The sequence below is a fragment of the Dermochelys coriacea genome, chromosome 4 (genome assembly GCF_009764565.3).
Source record: "Dermochelys coriacea isolate rDerCor1 chromosome 4, rDerCor1.pri.v4, whole genome shotgun sequence".
NCBI lineage: Eukaryota > Metazoa > Chordata > Testudines > Dermochelyidae > Dermochelys > Dermochelys coriacea.
Genome location: NC_050071.1, coordinates 109,735,105 through 109,757,332, shown reverse-complemented (window position 1 = coordinate 109,757,332; position 22,228 = coordinate 109,735,105). Strand labels below are relative to the sequence as shown.

Genomic DNA, 22,228 nt, shown 5'->3' with positions numbered 1-22,228 from the left:
TGATGTTCAATTAATCTACCCAATTTTTCACAATAGATTCTGCAGGGCTCTGCTTCTGGAAAAAAAAGTTCCTATGTAAATTATTTTTAATCTAAGTGTTATTAGGAGGGTCAGAAAAATCAATTAAGAGTGGTGGCCTAACTCTCTAGGAAAAAAAGGTCTTTCGTAAATAGAAATAAGATTATGCCATTTCTTCTACTGCGTTTATTCTAAAAATGACATCAAAGAGACATGATCTCTTTTTTTTGGTTGTGACATCACACAAAGAGAAAAGTATTATTTTCACAGCTTCTTGTGTAGCTGGAGCCTCCATGCTTCTGCACATTATATGCTTTTATCGCTTTCTACCCTTGCATATGAATAATTTTAATCCTCTAGCAATTAACAGCCTTTTGGACTAAAATAAAAAAAATAAAAATCTTCAGTGCAACCTTACTTTAGTTTTGTTAATTAATTTGGTCAGCAGGTCATTTACTCATTGTTTTAAGAGGCTTAAATATTGAATTTTGTGTTTGTCCCATTTAAGATCCTTTTTTTCCTTGGCTGTGATTGTTTCCCGTCATCTTTTTTTTTTAAATCTGTTTACGATCCCGGTGAAGTTTCCTACCCTCTAGTATCTTTCTTGCATGGCTTTTATCATTACACATAACTTTGCATTTTTAATATGCCACCTATTCATTCTAGTGAACAAGTCTCAGTTTACACATTTTTTAAAAAAGGTTATTTGCATATCCATCTAATAAAGAAATAGATTAAAATTTTAAACCATTAGCAATAATCAATACTGTAAGCCAGGCTTGATCTCCTCACTGTTTTCTCTGCACTTTTTTGGGCTTATTGCCATAGATTCTTAGACCAGAAGGAACCACTGTGATCATCTAGTCTGACCTCCTGTACAGCACAGGCCATGGCACATCCTGCAGGTAATTCCTAAAGTGTCTTCTTTTAGAGAAACATCCCATCTTGATTTTAAAATGGTCAGAAATGGAGAATCTACCACAATCCTTGGTAAATTGTTCCAATGGTTAATTACTATCACTGTTAAAAAATCTATGTCTTATTTCCAGTCTGAACTTGTCTAGCTTCGACTTCCCACTGCTGGATCATGTTATGCTTTTTTCTGTAAGACTGAAGAGCCCATTATCAACTATTTGTTCACCATATAGGTAATTATAGACCACAATCAAGTCACCCCTTAATCTTCTCCTTGCTAAAATATTACAATTATTTATACAATACTGGTGGTGTGCTAGGCAGAACTCTTCAAAGGTGTTTAGGCACTTAACTCCCTAGCCTAGGACTCCCACAGTAGTTAGGTGCCTTAATTCCTTTGAGGAATTCAGCCTTAAGAGACAGATGGGAGATAAGATCCCCATCCTGAAGGTCCAATCATCTAAACCCCTAATCCAGCACATCACTTCAACACCTGCTCAATTTTAAACATGTGTGCAACTCTACTGACTTCATTGGCAGTACTCAAGTGTTTACTCTAAAGCACATGGCTAAGTGGTTTACTGGATCAGGACCGAAGTAAACAAAGTGCAAAGAGAAGTAAGGATGAGATATAATGAAAGAGTATGAATGTACAGTCAACATTTAGCATACATCACTCAATGCCATAACTTTTTGTTTGAAGCTTTTTAAAAAATATACAGTATTTATTTCTGTCTTTGGGGTGAGTTTTACAGGTCTCTTATTTTTCTGAGTTTGCAAATTCAAGATGCCCCATCATGGTAATCTGCCTTTCTCAGAATGCCATGCAGCAACCTACTGGGTAACCAGCCCCCAAACCCTTTATGGCTTTAAGTTTAAACACAGCACCTTGGATTGTATGTTGCACTATTCCCATTTTGTCAGTTTTTTTAATCCTAATTTTTTTTTTTTAAATGGAGCAGCTCAGATTTAGGGACTATACAGGGGAAAGGTGAGGGAAAGGAAGGTAGTTTTAGTCTTTTTTAAGGAAATGATTATTGTTTATTTGTATTACAGTAGAAAGCTCAGTGTGCTAGGGGCTGTACTTTAACATACAGCATATTCCTGAGGGAATTCTGTACCAAAACTAAAAATTCTACACCAAAAAAAATAAATTCTGCATATTTTATTTGTCAATAGGTAAACGTGGAGGCTCCAGCATGGCAGTGGGGAGCACAGGCCACTGGCTGCACGGAAGTGAGAGATCACCCTGCAGACCTCCAATCCCGGACACGGACTTGGTGATGAGGCAGCACCCGACCCTCACAAAGCACATGGGCCAGGCCTGCCTCAGAAACATCCTGGGGCCCTGCCCCTCCATGCCAGGCACACCAAAATAGCAAGCAAGAGGGACAGAGTCTCGTACACACACCTAGCCCTGGCCTCCAATCTAGGTGTGGAGTAAGCAGGCTCAGCCTGGCAGGATCCAAGTGTGGAGGGGCTTAGTGTGGGGGGATCCAAGTGTGAGGCAAGAGAATTCTATGTGGGGCAATCTGGGTCCAGGTGGCTTCGTGGAAGGTACAGGTATAGGTATGGGTATGGATGGAGGGGAGAATCGGATGCACAGAGGTTTGTTGTGGGGTTCTGGGTGTGGAGGATAAGGTTCAGCAGGGGGGACTGGGTGCTGGGAGAATGGGGGGTCCACGTGCAGGGGGCTCATTGGGGTGTTTCAGGTGCAGGGAATGGGGCTCGTCAGGGTGGGAGTTAGACTGCAGGAGGCTTAGCAGTGATGGTCTGGATGCACAGGTGGGAGGTTTAAAATGTAGGGGGAGGGGCTTGGTGGGGGTCCAGATATAATAGAGGTGAGGGCTCAGTGGGAGGGTTCCAAATGCACAGGCTTTGGGCACATAAGGGAGAAACTCCCCATATAGCGATCCCTCCCCCCACAGCTGAGAAACGATGGGTGAAGGAAGCGAGTGAGGGATGCACAGCGGGGGGAGGTTTCCAGAGGTGGGTCTGTCCAAGCCACGCCCACTTCTTGCAGGGGAAGAAGTCCCATCCTCCCCCAACCACAGTCCAGCCAGGACTAGCAGCTGAGCCCGCGCAGGATAGGAGCCACCAGCAGGAGTGACCCCAACCTCATGGTGATTTACCTCCGCCGGCTGCTCCAGATACCCAAAATGACATGCCCACACTGCTGGGGAGGGGGTGTGTGACTGTTCTTGTGGCTTCCCTTTGCTTTCCTATCAGAAAGTCATTTTTCTGAAGGCAAGCAAATAAATCTGCAGAGGACGTGAATTCTGTATGCATGCAGCAGCACAGAATTCCCCCAGGAGTAACAGGAAAAGAAGAAAAGTGCCACCCTTAAATAATTTACAATCTAAAAGGGGCAAACGACAGATGATGGGTTTGGTACTGAGATGCAACATATAAGTTTTAGTTAAGGCGATAGCTGATACATGTCTAGTTTGCTCCATAGTTTCTTAAATGTAAAAAAATAAGCAAAAACTTACTGACTCATTTGTTTTAATCACCATGTAGAAAAAAGTCTTAAAAAAGAGGTTATTAGCCATGTGGACCGACTCAGGAAGAGTATTTAAACATAGGGTAAAGTGCGGAAAAAGCATCAAGATGGCTCTGAGGCCTTATCTACACTACAGGGGAAATTCGATCTAAGCTACGCAATTTGAGTTACATAAACAGTGTAACTCAAATGGACGTAGCTTAGATCTACATAACACAGAGTCCACACTACATGATGTGGACGGGAGATGCTCTCCTGTCGACTCCCCCTACTCTTCTCGATCTGGTGGTTTACAGGAGTCGATGGGAGAGCAATCTGTGGTCAATTTAGTAGATCTTCACTAGACCCGCTAAATCTACCATCATTGCTTGTCAATTCCCCAGTGCAGACAAGCTCCGAGAAAAGCAATCAAAAAAGACACCAAGTCTGGCAACACTAGCAGAATGGAAGGTGTGGTGGCAAGAAATAAGGTTACAGAAACAGGGAGGCCAAATTATACAAGGGCTCAAATAGAAAGATAAGAAGTTTAAACTTGATGCACTAGAGAAGGACTCAGAGGATGGATTTAAAATGGGGGGAGGGGCGGACAAATCAGTAAGACAGGAAAGTTATCTTAGCAGCTATATTTATATCAGCTAGATGAATGTGAGGTGGATGTCAGGGAAACCAGAGAGGAGGAAGATGGAGAAATCAAGATGAGGAATGGTGAAGGCCTGGCAAGAGTTTTATTTAGATAGTCAGAAAGAAATTCCAGATATTAGAATGTTGAGGAGAAAGAAGTGCCAAGAGATGTGGCAAGGAAGGAGTTGAAGATGAAAGATGAAAATGAGACAGATGAAGTAAAGTATTGGTCTCTATTTAGTGGAGAAGAAAAGCTATCAACAGATGACATCAAGAAGGTTGAGGTATTTAATGCCTATTTTGCTTCAGTCTTCACTAAAAAGTTTAAATTAATATTAACAAGGAACACAATCCAGAATAGGGAAAGAAAAGTTGGAGGTATTCAAGTCAGCAGGGCCTGACAAAATTCACCCTAGGATATTTAAGGAACTAGCTGAATCGATCTTGGAAACATTAGCGATTATCTTCAAAAACTAATGGAGGAAGGGTGAGATTCCAGAGGACTGAAGAAGAGCAAACATAGTATCCATCTTTAAAAAGGGCAACAAAGAGGGTCTGGAGAATTGTAGACCAGTCAGCCTAACTTTGATACCTGTAAAAATACCAGAACAAATTGTTAAACAATCAGTTTGTAAGCACCCAGACAATAATGGGGTAATAAGTAATAGCCAACATGGATTTGTCAAGAACAAGTCATGCCATACCAACCTAATTTCCTTCTTTGACAGAGTTACTGACCTAGCGGATGGGGGGGATGCTGTAGACATGATATATCTTGATTTTAGTAAAGCTTTTGATGTCCCATATTAAATTCTCATAAGCAAACTACAGAAACATGGTCTAGATGATACTACTGTAAGGTGAATGCATAATTGGTTGAAAGGTTGTACTCAAACAGTAGTTATTAATGGCTCACTGTCAAAATGGAAAGACATTATCTGGTGCGGCCCCAAAGGGGTCTCTCCTGGGTCTGGTAGTGTAACAAGAGAACTGAATTTTACTGAACTGCAGCCATTTTGTATATCCAGCCACTATTCACTGAAAACCAAATACCACAAAGTTAGGAAAAATTGTTAGGCCTTTCATAGGCAAGACCAAACAGCTGCCTGATTGCAGTTTTGCTAATCAGAATGGGAGGATGGGACAGGGAGTTAACGTACCTTGAGAATGGAAGGGAGTGTGTGACCTTGGCTGACCTTGGACCTAAGTGTCCCTGACATACAAGTTTTATTGTTATGACTAGAAATGCTTTGCTGATAAAGGATAATGAGCAATTTGCTGAAGCTAGGTGACCCACTAGGGGTTACTTTGAGTTATGTGCTTTGTCTGAGCTAGCTATACAAGATTCAGTAAAAAAAGAGTACACCTTGGAGCAGTTTGTGGCAGCTTTTCTTTGAGTGGAGACTTACATCCTCTCCCCAGCAGCTGGACAGAAGGAGGGCTCCCTGGAAGCCCAGTAGTTGCCCACTCAAAACTATGTCAGACTTTGGGTAACTATGCTTGGGGTGCTCTAGAACTATTGCATGTGTGTGCATGCGCACGCTTGAGACTCAATAAAGAAGGAGCTTTGGGTTAAAGCACTCGTGTTTGTACTAATCATTTATCAGATGGAAGAGCTGTGTCCCCATTGATTTATTCCTGACACCTCCTGAAGAAAACAAAAGTTAAGTTACCACAGTTTTGGGTTCTGAAAACCCTGAACAATAGTACTATTGAACATTTTCATTGACTTGAATAATGGAGTGGAGAGTATGATTATAAAATCTGCAGATGACTCCAAGATGGGAGGGATTGTAGCACTTTGGATGACAGGGTTAGGATTCAATATGACCTTGACAATTTCTGAAATCAACAAGATGAAATTCAATAAAGACAAGTGCATAGTACTACACTTAGGAAGGAAAAATCAAATGCATGAATACAAAATGAGAAATAACTGGCTAGGCAGTAGTACTGCAGAAAAGGAACTGGGGGTTACACTGGATCACAAATTATGTATAAGCCAACAACATGATGCAGTTGTGAGAAAGGCTAATACTATTCTGGGGTACATTAACTGCGTTAAGACACAGTAAGTAATTGTCCTGCTCTACTTTGCATTGGTCAGGCCTCAGCTGGAGTAATGCATTTTAGGCACAATGCTTTAGGAAAGATGTGGATAAATTGGAAAGAGTCCAAAGGAGAACAAAAAAAAAATGATAAAGGGTATAGAAAACCTGACCTATAAGGAAATGTTAAAACCACTGGTTATGTTTAGTCTTGAGAAAAGAAGACTAAGGGGAAGTGGGATACCTGTTGTAGTCTTCTAATACTTTAGAGGCTCTTATAAGGAGGATGGTGATCAACTGTTCTCCACATCCACTGAAGGTAGTACAAGAATTAATTGGCTTAAATTGCAGTAAGGGAGATTTACGTTAAATATTAGGAAAAACTACCAAGGGAGGTTGTGGAATCTCCATCACTGGAAGTTTTTAAGAACAGGTTAGACAAACACCTTCAGGGATGATCTAGCTATACTTGGTCCTGCCTCAACACCAGGGGCTGGACTAGATGACCTCTCATGGTCCCTTCCAGCCAGCTATGATCCTCAGGTTATGGTCCTACATGACATGGAAGGGGTGTTTTTGTCAAAAGTGATACAGAATGGGTGGGAATAGTGAGGGTTTCTGAGGAAAAGTAAGTTTATTTTGGCCAATGAATTGATCTTTTGCCAAGAATTAACCACTCAAATGTATAAACAAACAAGAACAGGATTTAACAATTGACAAAGGAAATGGCACTTCACCGTGAGACCCAACCAAAATAAGCACAATACAGTAAGGACTGTTCCACAAAAGAATATTGTTATTACGAGGCATATAGTACATATTGCCATGACAGCATCCACCAGTTTGATGGTGTATTCTCTTGTGTGGATCTTCTCCCCTCCTCTCCTACTCTTCCCCATCCCTGCTGCATATAGGGCCTGATATAAAGCCCACTGAAGCCAATGAAGAATCTCCAATCAGCTTCAATGGACTTTGGATCAGGCCCATAGTACACACACACTTAATTTCTCCCTCCTGAAGAGTATGAATCCTTGTCTACCGACTTCAACGCATCACAAAGCTTGCTGATAATTAGCATCTGTGCAAAGTGCAGCTCAATATTTCCCTATTTTGAAATGGTTATATGGGAAAATAACTATGCAATCAGCTTGTAACACTGAGGCAAACGGCAGTTTTCAAAATGCAGATATTATGTATAGGTGTGTATTTTGTGAGGGGGAGGGTCACAACCTCCTCTGAACAATTACTAAATTGTCAATGGAATTAATTAGTTGGTTTTTTTTTAAAGTTATTGATTTGTTACAATAACCAGCTACTACTACCACTTTACAAATCTCCACATACAAACTTCTTCCATTTGAGAAGTAATTGATTCCATTTTTATCATTGTACAAGTTTATGTGGTTGTTGTCATCCAAAGAGCTTATAACATCTATTTGCTGCAAATTATAGTTCTTCATTCAAAAGCTGTCCTGGAAAACAAAATGCTAATTTATGCTGTAAATGGAAGTACAGAATCTTTATCACTCATTGTTAACATTAGGAACTCATTTTATTCTTTGCAAGAACAATTTAATTAAAACTGTGGAGAATGTGTGTGTGTGTAAAAGTACCAAAGTTTCAAACATATTCATGCTATATGACAGGTGATGAAATGAACTTCTTCTCTTCATGCTGACATGAACCAGACTGTTCTGGGAGCGAATAGAGGTCTTATGATTAAAGCACAGGACTGCGAGTCAGGAGACTTTGTTTCTATTCTTAGTTCTCCAACAGATTTCCCATATATGCACTTGCACAAGACACATAGGCTCAAGTTTTCAAGTGTCTACAGGTGCCTAAACTGCAGCATATGGAGTGTGATTTTCAGACATGCTGATCACCTGCAGCTCCCAGTGACTTCAAATGGAGCCACAAATACACAGCATCTCCTCCAAAAATAAGACCCACAGTGTCTCAAGTTAGGCACTCAAAACCAGTGACCACTTTTGAAAATATTGCCCTTAATCAGCCTGCACTTCAGTTTCATCTACAATATGGAGATCATACTAACTTACTTACCCCAACAATGTGCCCCTGAAACGTAATCAATGTTTATAAATAGCACTGGGATTCTTAGGTACAGAGCACTTTAAAAGTATTATTTTCCCTTCCTTTTCAGCAATTTTACAGCATTAAATTTCAAATCTATGAAGAGATTTGCTCACAAAGCAAAGAGAAGCATAAGATGGAACAAAAAAAAAAGACATTAGAAATGTGTACCTGCTTTTCCACATTTCATTTAGCCTCTACTCCTAAATTTATGTCAGGTTTTCTGCTACGTATGTCCGTTGTGCTGGTATCCCTCAGTGATACCTTCTGGTCATGGCGAGACTAACCCAATCTCAGGCATCCACACTGCCTCAGGAAAAAAAATATTACAAAACCCATTAGCTTTTGGTAAGTCAGGTCAGATGATTATAATCTAAAGGATAAAGATCAGGTAATAGTTTCAAAAACGTGTACAAGTTTCTCAGTAAGACTCCATCTATAAATGAGGATCTCAAAGCTTAAAGTACATAGTTCTAACCCCTGCAGAAGGGTTTATTTATCAGCTCATTTTTGGACAGCTGTATAAAAAGGAATATTAAGATATAGTTATGGTCTCAAAAAATGAAAATCCTCTCGGGTGACCCAAAAATAACCACGTCACACTGCCTCATATAGTAAATCATTTTACTGTTGCCCTTTTATATTTAATACCCTTCTGCAGTACACATTTATCTCTACACTAGCAAAGTGTACTCATTGATTTCCTATGGTCTCTCTGGAAGAAGGTTCTGCTTCCCTGATGATGAGTACAAAGGGTGGATGACCCCATTCTCATTCCAATGCAAACCCTGCACTTTTACATTTCTGCGTAGACCATATGAATGTGTGACCAGCTAAGAAGTCTCTGCCCTCTTCCTACAGAATGCATTGCTGCTGTAACTACAGCCATTTTTTCCTCCTTTATGCAACGGTATTTTTGAAGTCCACAGTCTAAGGTGTGAACCTCTGAAATGCATTCATTTATCAGGAACATAACTGTACCTTGCAAATTGTAGCTAAATCTTCTGTTCTAAACCAATATTCTAAAATGACATCTTGCCCCTTTTGTGCATGTGTTTTAAACCGACATTATTTTGCTCTACTGTACCGTTATTTTGCTGTTTTGCTCAGGGACATGAGGAAATGGTATGCACCCAGTTTAAATCACATTTATGTGCCAGATAAAAGTGGCATCAGGAACCCACTTCCTTTTTACATCAAGGATGCAGGTGGATTTAGTAAACAATAAAATGATTTTGAAAATTGGCCAATCATTTTATTTGACAATCCTAGCAAATAAAATGTTAAAATCAACAGTTACTACTGATCACAAATTTTTAAAAATATTTTTATGTGGAACAGTAAAAACTATTTTTTGAAATGATCATTTCAGGTTCTAAACAAATATAAAGAAAAATTCCCTCAACTGTGATACTAAGGACTCCCTGAATTATTCAAATTGAAAGATTTTTAAATCCAAATTACATTTAATAAAGTATGCTATTTGTCTACTTTTTGTACTATTTAGTTTATTCAAGGGAAAAGTGTCTTGTCAGTTTCAGTTTTACTTTGTTTCACTTTTTGGTTCTTATGTACTAGCACACAGTGCCACTAGGATTGCAAGAGACACAGGACAATCTTTAAATCCAAGATTAACACTTTTTAAATTTTAAACATCACAAAGCCCATCTCTGTTAGTAACAGATTAGGTTTTTTGCTTAATAAAAAAAGTTGTACATAGCCTAAACTTTGGATCTAATCTATTAGACATTGTCTTTTTAATCTCCAGAAACCTTGGGACAAATTTTGCTTAGATTACAACTGAAAATAAATGATAGTATCAATCCAGTGTTTTACAGACTTCTGAAAAAACAAACACAAAACATATTACAATTCAATTCACAGTCTTTTTTCATAATAAGTCCCAGTCCTCAAAAACCTAAGACACCTTGTTGGCAGGGCAATCTGAGAAAATCTGTACAGCATCTCACTCAACACTTGGTTACCTCATATACACATATAGTACATATTGGTAGTATGCACAAATACTTACACAGAAATTTCTAAAACTGCAGAAACTCTAAAGTCTGGGGATCAGACCAAAAAGGCCAAAAATACTGAAAGCAGCACTGACTCAAAGGTCTGACTTGACTATGGGTCAAACACAAGCTGAGTCACTGGAGTTATTCTTAACATAGGAAGGAGAAAATGCATAGAGCAAAGTATTAAATTCAGTCCAACACCCAGGAAATATTGACTGAATTGTTTTTCCTTGGCTATTCCATATTCAGAAACACACAAAGCCAAGCCACAAAAACAGCTCTCAGCTCAAGCTTTCAACTTGACCGCTTTCAGTAGAAGGGTTTATATAAAATATTACCAGGTTTAAAAATAGTACAAAGAGGAAGGGGGAATGTAACAAGCATACAGCTTAGAGTTCCAACGGGAATCAGTGCCTGCTGCATGATGAGATAGCATATAAGGGAGAGTACTCCCTCAAAACATCACAGTTTTGTATTTCCACTACAGCGATTTTCTTGGAGATGAAAGACCAGGTTTAAGCCCGCAATTATTGTTTTAAGTTTTTATAGTTCCTTTCCTTTCAAAGGATCCTAAAGCACCTCACATCACTACATAGATTCAACACCACTGCAATTTAGCCACTTCTGGGGTGGACAGCAGCAGCTAACCAGTACACAGAACATTAATCAACAGTGAGGGGAAGGAGAAATTATGGACAACACCACTATGTTAGACCTTTGCTCTGAGAAAACCCATAGCTTTTTTGGTAGGGGTGGGGTAAGCAGAGGTAATGGTTAATTTTTCATGACTATTAAATAAGATGAAAAAGAGAATTTCAGTTCGCCAGTTAGTCTCACTTGGTTTCTGTTGGACAAATGTCCATAAAAATCACCACCAGAACTGCCTGTTTTGTTGACAGTCTCAGAGAAGTCAAAGAATTAATCAACCTAAAGACAACTGGTTCCTTCACTTCACAAGGGGAAGCTTGTGCCATCCTGTAAGAAGAGAATTTCAGTCTCCAAGGGTGGCAATCCGAACTTTGAATCCTACTAAATTCTCTTTAAAAAATTAAGAGAAAAAAAACTTTAGCACATAGGTGTTATTTTTAGAGTTCTCTTTAATAATGCAAAAATATGGCAAGCATCGCTACAAGAGACCTTCATTTTCATGCAGAGTGCCTTGGAACTGGATTCAAAATAGATTTCTTGGTACAGTCTCCAAATTTAAATTTTCCAGGTATGGCTTCCCTGTGATGTTTTTCAGTTTTATATAAAAAACAAAAAGTTATTTCTAAGAACATTACCAACAAATCACCCCTCCACAGCCAATGCTGAAAGATGAACTGCAATGATATGTCAAAAATGCAAAAATTAAAACTCCTGAACCTAAGGTTTAAGTAATAGAGTAACTGTCCTACTTTTGATTTTAAAATTGCTAGTTTTTATATGGTTTACAGGAGAATTCACTTTATTCTCCTTCATTTGGTTGTTTATATTGAGAAGTGTTATTTTTATTACATTTAATTTTATTAAGAACATGGCTTGTGATGCCAGGAAGAAATCTCCTTGGTGAGGTATGGTTGAACTGCTATTGATATTGTACAAAGGATCCTTTTACATGGCACTAGATGCTCGGAGTGCATCATATTGATTTAGGAATAAAAAGCTATTTTTTTCAGTAGAGTCAACCCTTCCTTTCATAAGCACTTTGTAATGCTTTAAAGTTTGAGGGCTTGTTTTTTTAAAAAATTGAAGTGGAGTAAACAAAACAAATTAGATTTGAGCAATGTTGCTATATTTAGTGAGAAGAAATGGTTTGTAAGCTTGTTTGGCTGCAGTTCAGATTAAAAAAACCCATTAATATGTCTGGCTCTCAAATTTAGACCAAGGCTACTTTTTAAGTGTTAAAAAACATATACAAACAGATTCTCAGCAATACTTTATTCATTTTCTGATTACGTATCAGCAGTGAGCATCCTATTGCTAATTTTCATTTGGCTGAATCCGATTGTTGTAAATTGTAACACGAGACGCATACGATAACAGAAGGGACTCATGAACACCAAAACCGGTATGTATCTTAAATTCTTCATGGGTTAGCCCTTGGAAAAGCTTGGTGTGCCCATCTATTCTTGTTGCATTGCTGTATAGTGATTATACCTTCTACTTCTAAACTCCCTCCCTAATCATGCATATTTAATTCAAGTTTGTGTACTATAACTTAGAGTTTATATAGTCCTACTAAAAATAGATCAGCAGCATCCCACATTATCTTCTGTTTTCCCCTTAGATACAATTCAACACTGGTCTCCAAAAGAAAGCAACTACAGATTTGTCAGTAATTCGTCCTACTTTTCATTGCAGTTTGGTCATACTTTAAAAAAAAATGCATAAAAGAAAGAATCTAGCATTTAACACTGCTGTCCTTTTATGGAAATACATTTCACTATAGAGTGGAACTAACTTTATCTAAATGAACTGGTTTAGACCTGATTTTATTGTCTGCCTCCTTCTTAGCAATTTCCCCCCTCCTTTGGTTTCCAAGGAGCTTTCCTTTGACTGCTTGCTTTCAACCAGGCATAAACCCTTGTCAGATTACACGAAATGGTGTGGATTCATATAATGGGAGAAAATAATGCATTGTGCATTATATAAACACACTCGCAGCGGCGGTCCTGCCTTTCAGGGCTAGTGCAAGGCGCAGCTGGTTGGTGGGGATCACACAGCAACTCCTCACGCTCTAGCTGCCCTTGCCTAGTTGGCCGCGCTGCGCCGCCGGAGACCCAAGCTTTTCCATGCGGACAGTCCTTGGCTCGATGCTTCCAACAAGGGGCTGGCCTGGAAAACGGGGCTCGCTCAGTCGGACTCACGCAGCCGATGCCCCGGGGGTCTGGTGGTTCCGCGCACACACAGACACGAAACGCCGCCAGGCTTCGCCTGGAGCACAGCACAGGGCGAGGGGGCTCCCGCCGATGACCCCAACAAGCCTCCCACCCCCACGGGTCAACACAGGCAAGGCTCCCTGGCCGCCCCAATGCGGCCCCGTGTGCCCATGCCCGGAGCAGGCTGGCCAAGCGCTCGCTCCCGTCTAGCCCCAAGCAGGTGCCTTCCAAGTTGGGGCTGAGAAATCCCTGCTGCCACCCCAAGCCCCGGGGAGTTCGCTGCGCACTCGGCGGCTCCAGCGCAGCGGGCAGGGGCTCCCGAGCGCCCGCCGGCTCCCCGGGCTGCGACCTCCCGGAGGCAGCGCGGCGTCTGGAGCCCTGGCTGCCCGGGGGGTAACCTTAAACCGGCAGCGGCTCGTTCCGGGAGCTGAGTTTCCTGGAACCCGGCCCTGTGGGCCGCACGTTTTTCCATGAGCTCAGCACAGCTCTGCCCCCAGCAGGGCGGGAGCCACGCAGGCGAGCCTCCCCCGAGCCCCTCCGCCACCTGAGCCAGCCACCCACCCCCGCCGCGGCCGGGCTGGGAGAGCTTCCCCTCCCTCCCCGGGGGCAGGCACGGGGCGCCGCTGCCTCGCCCGCTCCGCGGTGCGGTTCACCTGCCCGGGGAGCCTGGACATCCACGGCTCAACTTTTCCCACCTTGCCCTCCCCACCGCAGGCGCCTCGCCTGGGGACTTTCGCCTGGCCGGCGGCGGGGGCAGCAGACGACAACCGTTATTGAATTGAAGACCTGCGGGAGGCTCCCAGAATAGCTCTTGACAACCTCAGACGGGGATTTTTTTTTTTTACCCTTCCTCCTCCTCGCTGCTTTTCAGCTCGCCGCGCAGCCTCCCAGCCTACACCTCCTTGCGAAGCCACTTGCTGGGCGACTGAGGGGCTCCTTGGGATGCACGGGGTGCATTGCACAGTCATCAAAGTTAAGTGGGGGAGCTCTGAAGCAGGGAGGCATGATCGGGGCTATTCCCATCCAGACAGGGTCAGTAATTAGGGCATACTATGCCTATTCAGCCATTTTGGGGGGGCTTCCAAGCGCCTTTGCAACTAGCACGGTTATCCCCCCAAATACTCAAACACCCCCCCCCCCCGCAACCCTCAGTGCAAGGCGAAAGGAAGAGCGCAGCCAAGGTGGGACTTGGGAAGGCTTCGCTTGAGTTGGCTTGTTGTGAGTTGTTTCTGGGTAACGCACCGCTCTCCGCACAGTGCCAGCGCCCGCTCCTAATTCTCCTCCTCCTGCTGGGGCTCCTCGGTCCTCCCAGGAGGGGCTGGGGGGGGGGGGGGAAGCGGAGATCAGGCACATTCCACGTCTCCGAAGCTCCTTCTCTGTCATTTTTGCACCATCCTCCCCTTTTGAGTACAAGCCCGCACCCAGGGCAAAACCACTTCGCCCCCTCCCCACCTCGGCGCCCCCTGTGGCGCTAAGGGGGTGCAGAGGAGAGCGCGTGGCCGCTCAGCCACCTCTTACCTGGTTGTAGGAGCTTTCCCAGGAGGAGGTGTAGTTGTAGAAGAAGGAAGAGAAGAAGGCGTCTTCTGACAGCCCGCAGCCAGCCATCCTCCGCGTGCAAAGCCTCTTCGGCCAGGCACAGCAGCCTTGGCAAAACTCTCGCTTCTTGGTTGATCGCTGCTGCTCGGGGCGCTGCCACCCCGGCGTGTGCCTAGAGCTTTGCCCTGGCGGCGGCTCACAAGGCGTGTGCGGGAAGGGGGGGGGGGGGACTGGATGGAGGAGAGAAGGGATGCGTGTGCGCGCGCGTCTGGTTGTAGAGGCACTGAGGAGCCGGAGCCGGAGTCACGTGTACGCGCTCACTCCGCCGCCGCCGCCGCCGGGGACGGGGACGGGCGGTGGGGCTACGGCCCCTGCCCCTAAATCACCAGCGCCAGGTGACCTCTCCGTCCCCACCCAGCCACCCGCCCCCGTTTCCTCCCCGGCCCCGCGGGCTGCGCAAGGAAACAAGAGGGCGCTCGCTTGCAGAACCCGCGGCTGCACCAAAGCAAGCAAAAAAAAAAAAAAAAAAGGACGGCACGTGAAGTGGGGATGAGGCTCCTGCCTTCCCCCCCCCCCCCCCCCCAGGATCTGAGGTGAGACTCCTACCACAAAAAGAAGAGGAGGACTTGGGGCACCTTAGAGACGAACAAATTTATTAGAGCAGGGAGCTGTAGCTCACGAAAGCTTATGCTCGAATAAATTTGTTCGTCTCTGAGGTGCCCCAAGTCCTCCTTTTCTTTTTGCGAATACAGACTAACACGGCTGCTACTCTGACTCCTACCACAGGCGCCGTCTTCCCCAAGTGCGTTTCAACGCGCCCTTTGGCGGCACTCGAGTGAGTCCGTTTGCAGCGTGAAACAATTACGCGCCGCCAATTTTACTCCCCGCCTTCGGGAGTTATGCAAATCGATACCAAAAAAAAGTTGATTGTTAGTTGCCAGACTATAATCAAGCAAAACCTACACTCTTTAAAAAATTATCTGTGCGGGCCCGTACCCAGAGGCCATTTCTCCTCTCCCTCGCACTAAACCAATAAATCAGGGCTCAGTTTAGCAGCATGAGCCTCCACAGGAAAGGGGATGATCGGTGAAGTATTCTTTCTAGTAACAACTTGGATTTTCCTCTCCCAGCCTGGTAGTCCTGTGCATAAAGCCTAGCAGCATGGTATAAGGAAGCTTTTCCCAGCCTCTGAAGCCTCATGGGAGTCTTGGAAAACCCGTGAAAAAGCAGTGTTATATCATTTTTCTCTTTCTTCTCCCCCCACGCTAATCTTTCAAAGGGATGTGTATAAAATTTGTTTCTGAAAAGGGGCCATCAACTTAATTATTTGATTTTTTTTTTAAAGTGTAAATAGCTGCAGAAGTTACTTTTCATGTGATTTCATTTTGTGCTTTTCCTATTTTTTTTAAACGTTTCTCACTCTGGGTTATGTGAAAGCCCCACAAACTCAACAAGGAACATTTTCTAATTACAGGTTTCAGAGTAGCAGCCCTGTTAGTCTGTAGCCCCAAAAAGAAAAGGAGGACTTGGGGCACCTTAGAGACTAACAAATTTATTTGAGCATAAGCTTTCGTGGGCTACTTCATATCCGATGAAGTGGGCTGTAGCTCACAAAAGCTTATGCTCAAATAAATTTATTAGTCTCTAAGGTACCACAAGTACTCCTGTTCATTTTCTGATTAGAAAGAGGAAATAATAGAATTGACTATACACAAACTGCTGTCAAGTGAACAAAGTAAAGATGAATAAAAAAATCTTTAATCTTTGTTACAGTCACTTAGGTGTCTGTCACAATAGTAAAGACAATATCAGGCAACTAAGATGATCCTTTAGTACAGGGGTTCTCAAACTGGGGGTTGGGACCCGTCAGGGGGTCACAAGATGTCAGCCTCCACCCCAAACCTCGCTTTGCCTCCAGCATTTATAATGATGTTATAAATAAAAAACACTTTTTATATATTTAAGAGAGGTCGCACTCAGAGGCTTGCTGTGTGAAAGGGGTCACCAGTACAAAAGTTTGAGAATCACCACTTTAGTAGTTCACCAGCACCATTTGTATACTCCACACCTGAGAACACAATCCTCTGACAATATGAACATCTGCCACATCAACCAAATTTAATGTCACAAATAGCCACTGATGAATTCAGATGGGCAGCACACAACACAGGTAAATATATTCTTGAGAAACAAAGATTCCCTTTCATGCAAAAAGCCTTAAGCAACAACAAACGGGAAGAAAAACACAGAAAAGTTTGTTTCTAGATGTTTTCCATGAAAAGTTAACTCCTTTTTAAAATGTGTACTTGAACCACTCCAAATCTTCTGAAGAACTTTTGCTCTCTGAAGAATGAATTATACAGAATGGGACATAAATGGAATAAGAAATTCAAATGTATTGAAGAGCTTCCAGGATGTGGATAATGTCTTGGACTATTGAATCAACCATTTAATACAAAAAATGTGCAAGGCCAGGCTCTCTGTTTGATGACCTCAAGCTCCTCATGCCTACTGGTTCTCCAGATTCCAAGGAAGCAGCAGTCCCTTGGTAGTATCATAGAATATCAGGGTTGGAAGGGACCTCAGGAGGTCATCTAGTCCAACCCCCTGCTCAAAGCAGGACCAATCCCCAACTAACTCATCCCAGCCTGACCTTAAAAACTTCTAAGGAAGGAGATTCCACCACCTCCCTAGGTAACACATTCCAGTGTTTCACCACCCTCCTAGTGAAAAAGTTTTTCCTAATATCCAACCTCCCACGCTGCAACTTGAGACCATTACTCCTCATTCTGTCATCTGCTACCACTGAGAACAGTCTAGATCCATCCTCTTTGGAACAGCCTTTGGAACAGGTAGTTGAAAGCAGCTCATTCTTCTCTTCCACAGACTAAACAATCCCAGTTCCCTCAGCCTCTTCTCATAAGTCGTGTTCCAGTCCCCTGATCATTTTTGTTGCCCTCTGCTGGACATTTTCCAATTTTTCCACATCCTTCTTGTAACGTGGGGCCCAAAACTGGACACAGTACTCCAGATGAGGCCTCACCAATGTCAAATTGAGGGGAACGATCATGTCCCTCGATCTGCTGGCAATGCCCCAACTTGTACAGCCGAAAATGCCACTGGCCTTCTTGGCAACAGCAGCACACTGGTGACTCATATCCAGCTTCTCATCCACTGTAACCCCTAGGTCCTTTTCTGCAGAACTGCTGCCTAGCCATTCGCTCCCTAGTCTGTAGTGGTGCACGGGATTCTTCTGTCCTAAGTGCAGGACTCTGCACTTGTCCTTGTTGAACCTCATCAGATTTCTTTTGGCCCAATCCTCTAATTTGTCTAGGTCCCTCTGTATCCTACCCCTAACCTTCCAGTGCATCTACCTCTCCTCCCAGTTTAGTGTCCTCTGCAAACTTGCTGAGGGTGCAATCCACACCATCCTCCAGATCATTTATGAAGATATTGAACAAAACCGACCCTTGGGGCACTCCACTTGATACCGGCTGCCAACTAGACATGGAGCCAATAATCATTACCCGTTGAACCTGACAATCTAGCCAGCTTTCTATCCATTTTATAGTCCATTCATCCAGCCCATATTACTTTAACTTACTGGCAAGAATACTGCAGGAGACCATGTCAAAAGCTTTGCTAAAGTCAAGGAACAACACGTCCACTGCTTTCCCCTCATCCACAGAGCCAGTTATCTCGTCATAGAAGGCAATTAGATTAGTCAGGCATGACTTGCCCTTGGTGAATCCATGCTGATTGTTCCTGATCACTTTCCTCTCCTCTAAATGCTTCAGAATTGATTCCTTGAGGACCTGCTCCATGATTTTTCCAGGGACTGAGGTGAGGCTGACTGGCCCGTAGTTTCCAGGATCCTCCTCCTTCCCTTTTTTTAAAGATGGGCACTACATTAGCCTTTTTCCAGTCATCCAGGACCTCCCCCGATTGCCATGAGTTTTCAAAGATACTGGCCAATGGCTCTGCAATCTGTAGCCATGGAATCCTTATGGCCACCCTCCTCCTAGTGATGGGAGGCTCAGGCCTTGTCTACACAATAAATATTTTTTCCAGTGTAACCATACTGATATTGCTATATCGGCAGAGCCCCCGTAGACACTGCACAGATGCAGCTTATCCCAACAAGAGTTTTTATTTTGGCATAGTAATGCCACCACCCCAAATGATATTAGTTCTATCATGAGAGTTTTGCCAGCATAGCTATGGCAGCTAGGGGTTGTTTTTTTCACACCCCTGGACCCACATATCTATGTCAAGCAAACAGTCAGGTTGACGTAAAGGCTTCCTGGGTCAAAGAATGTCTCTGCCTCCCCAGCTCAGGTGAAAAATACAGCAGAGAAATCTCCAGGAACTGAATATGAGAGAGACTTAGGGCACGTCTACACTAAAAAGTTAGGTCGACCTACCTACATCACTCAGGGGTGTGAAAAATCTATACCTCTGAGCAATGTAATTAACCCAACCTAACCCCTACTGTAGACAACTATGTCAAAAAAAGAATTCTGTCAGCCTAGCTACCGTCTTTCAAGGAGATGGATTAACTACAGCAACAGGAGAAATCCTCCCATCCCTACAGTGAAGTGCTACAGTGGCACTGCTGATGTAGTGATTTAAGTGTAGACATAGCCTTATCCACCAAATTGCTGATTACCCCAATTATTTGTTTTATGTGTTGCCCCATTATTTTCTTGAGAGAGACACTTCAATTTTAATTAACATCAGCTGCCCATGAAAACTACATTTGGTGTAGAAATTTTTTCATCATCGGAGATCGCAAAGACTAATGCAGAAAATTCATTTAATTTCCTTGCTGCTTCATCATCCTTTTAAAAATTGTTTTCCCCTCCTCTTTGGTGGGCTACAGGGTCAACTTTCCAACATTTTTATTTCAAACATTTAAAAATACGCAATGTGATAGTGTTGGATAATTATTGGGTCTTTGTGCACTCTGTTTTGAATTTGTATCCTTGCATAGTGTGTGTTCTGATCTACCTACCTACATTGTTCAGGCAAAATTTGCATTTAAGGTGCTGGAGCTTGGATTTTTTTTTCCAGTCCCTAATGAACTTGTGTATTTCTGGACTTATCCATGCAGGTTTTACTCCACCCTGTACTTTGCCTTTGCTTTTGCTCATAGGCATACATGACCATAACTATGAGGGTACTTTGAATAGTCAGTGACCCTACGCTAAAAGTATGCTGCTTCTCCAGGTCATATGGTGGTTTGCCACTCAACCAGACATTATGGAGATAGTTACAATAAACCATTTTTTTAAACCACCAGATTTAGCAATTTCTTCAACATGCTAAATTATTATTCTGATTTTGAGGGAAGAAGATGAGAGAATCCTATTGCACTCTCAATGTTCTTTCTGGTAGCCGGAATTTGATTCCAAGATTCCACCCCAGTGATCATCTCCATTCTGGACTGAAGGTCAAAGATGTACTGAAGTTGCATGTACTGAAATTCTCTGTTTAGTGAAAAGGCTTTTACAAATCAACATATGCATTTCATTTTTTTTATTCCAGAGTACAGAGTTTGGAATTTTAATATAAACATTCCCTTAGAGCATTTGCAACCCACAACATAATTTCTTACTCTTATTTCTCCAAGAGACAAGGTAGCTATCAAAATAGAGGTTTTCTCACATAGGTAACTCTTGAACAGAGATAAGGAGGTAAAATAAGAATACTTTTAGCGTAGGGTCACTGACTATTCAAAGTACCCTCAATTTGGCATAAGAGACATTAACTTTCCATCTCATCCAAGCCAGAGCCTAAACATCTATGTAAAGCACTAGTCCACCAAGACAAAAGGCTGGAAAGCTGGAGCAGTAAAACCATTCTTTCTATGGAGAAAGAGACCAGGTCAATGAAGCAGGGCTCTGCCTGGCCATTCAAGACCTATGACAACAGTGTTTGCTTTTAACTTTGTTTTTAAAATCACTGTCAAGGGGAAAGAATGGAAGACAATAACAAAAGGACCTGGGACCATGGGATGAAGGCAACACCTTCATAAGCTAGATGATGGGGTATTAGAACAAAACTTGGAAGAATTGGAAATTCACTGGAAAAGTCAGAGATCCATGATCACAAGACAGGACTTGTGCAGCACTAGGAACTAAAATATTACAATGGGGAAAACCAGTTCCCCATATTTCTGCTCAGCTCCAGTAGTTGGGTTAACTTTTCCCACTAAATGGGCAGTCCTTCAAACAATGTGATTTCTGTCTGCTCAAGAGGAATATGATGCTTGACTCAAATAAGGCTGAAATTCTTGGTTCGCCCTTGATGGCTGAGCGCTACTGCCATGGACCATATTATTTTCCCAGATGCTCACTGGTTTCCTTGACAGAATTCTCTGAAAGGTAAATAAGGTCTCTCTTATGGGTCTTAGCTGTAGGATGTATATGTAGAGCCTTAAGAGTTCAAGTGTGCCCTTCAAGCAGACATTCATATTAGTTAGAACAATTCAATGAAGATCAGAGTTCCCCTTTAATAAATTAAGTTCCAGAATAGTCATCTGAAGCTTAGATTCTGGAGTACAATTTTGAGGCATATTCTACAGCTGTTGATTTTATCTAGGTACTTATATGCCCTACTCCCAAGTAATTAAACAGAGTACCCAAGATCTGTATAAAAGCAGGTCCTCTCTCTTTATGTAAAGCTTGTAGCCAAGAATTAACATCTCAATGATTTTGGTCATGCATCACATTTCTAAGAAACCAATTTTGTCAAATCCATTTCTCCCAAGTCAATTACGCCAGATTTGCAATTTTTGCATTTTCTTAAGGCTTCCAGCATTAGCATTGCATATTTTTATTCCTAACATTACTAGGCCTCAACAGTTGAAAATCTGCTTTTGCTTGGACCAATGTCTATAATCTCAAACATTCTAAAACAAAGAATGTATCCTATATGCAGGAAAAAAAAGAATGTCTCCACTTCACCAAACGTGTACATGCATAACAAGCCTTTTAAACATACTTAAGAGCATTCATAAAAATGGAAGAGGAAAGGCTTTAAAAGTCCTCCTATACCTTAATAAAAATGTAATATTTTAAAGCTTTCATAGTACTTTCTATCAGAAGATCTCATTTTGCTTTATGAACACTTCATGGGATAAGTATTATGCCTTGTAACATGTACGGAAATTAAACCTGAGAACTAACATACATACCAAACCCTGGTCCTCTTAAGCTGATGTCCATAATACAATGTAAAGGTGGTATATCCAAGAATGAAACCACCAACCATAAATTGGCTCCAAATGGAACAGATCATAGCAGCCCAGGCCACTTATAGCATATCACCCCAATCTGTTTTTTTGTTTGTTTGTTTTTAACTGGCTTCCTGTCATATTCCAGATCAAATCCAAGTTTAATATTCTCATCTTCAAAGCCTCTTAAAGGATTGTTCCAAGTTACCCAAGGAATCACCTCATTCAAGTGATCATGAGCCCCCACAACAGGGATGTCACACTGGAACAGCCAACCTCAAGCATGAAAGAGACAGAAGTCTCTCAGGTCAGGATGACCTGCAGCAACTTTGGAGCAAAATGCAAAAATTTACTTCTTCAACCTATCCTCACCTGAA

The 22,228-nt window shown here is 42.4% G+C and overlaps 1 protein-coding gene across 1 annotated transcript in view; it reads right to left on the bottom strand.

Annotated features, from left to right (window-relative positions):
• Positions 1 to 15,218, bottom strand: part of PPARGC1A (PPARG coactivator 1 alpha) — a 507,763-nt gene extending 492,545 nt beyond the window's left edge. Inside the window, exon 1 of the mRNA XM_038401087.2 lies at positions 14,597 to 15,218. Coding sequence (XP_038257015.1) covers positions 14,597 to 14,683 — 87 coding nt within the window. The 5' untranslated portion in view covers positions 14,684 to 15,218. The remainder of the gene's footprint in view (positions 1 to 14,596) is intronic.
• Positions 15,219 to 22,228: the final 7,010 nt, after the last annotated feature.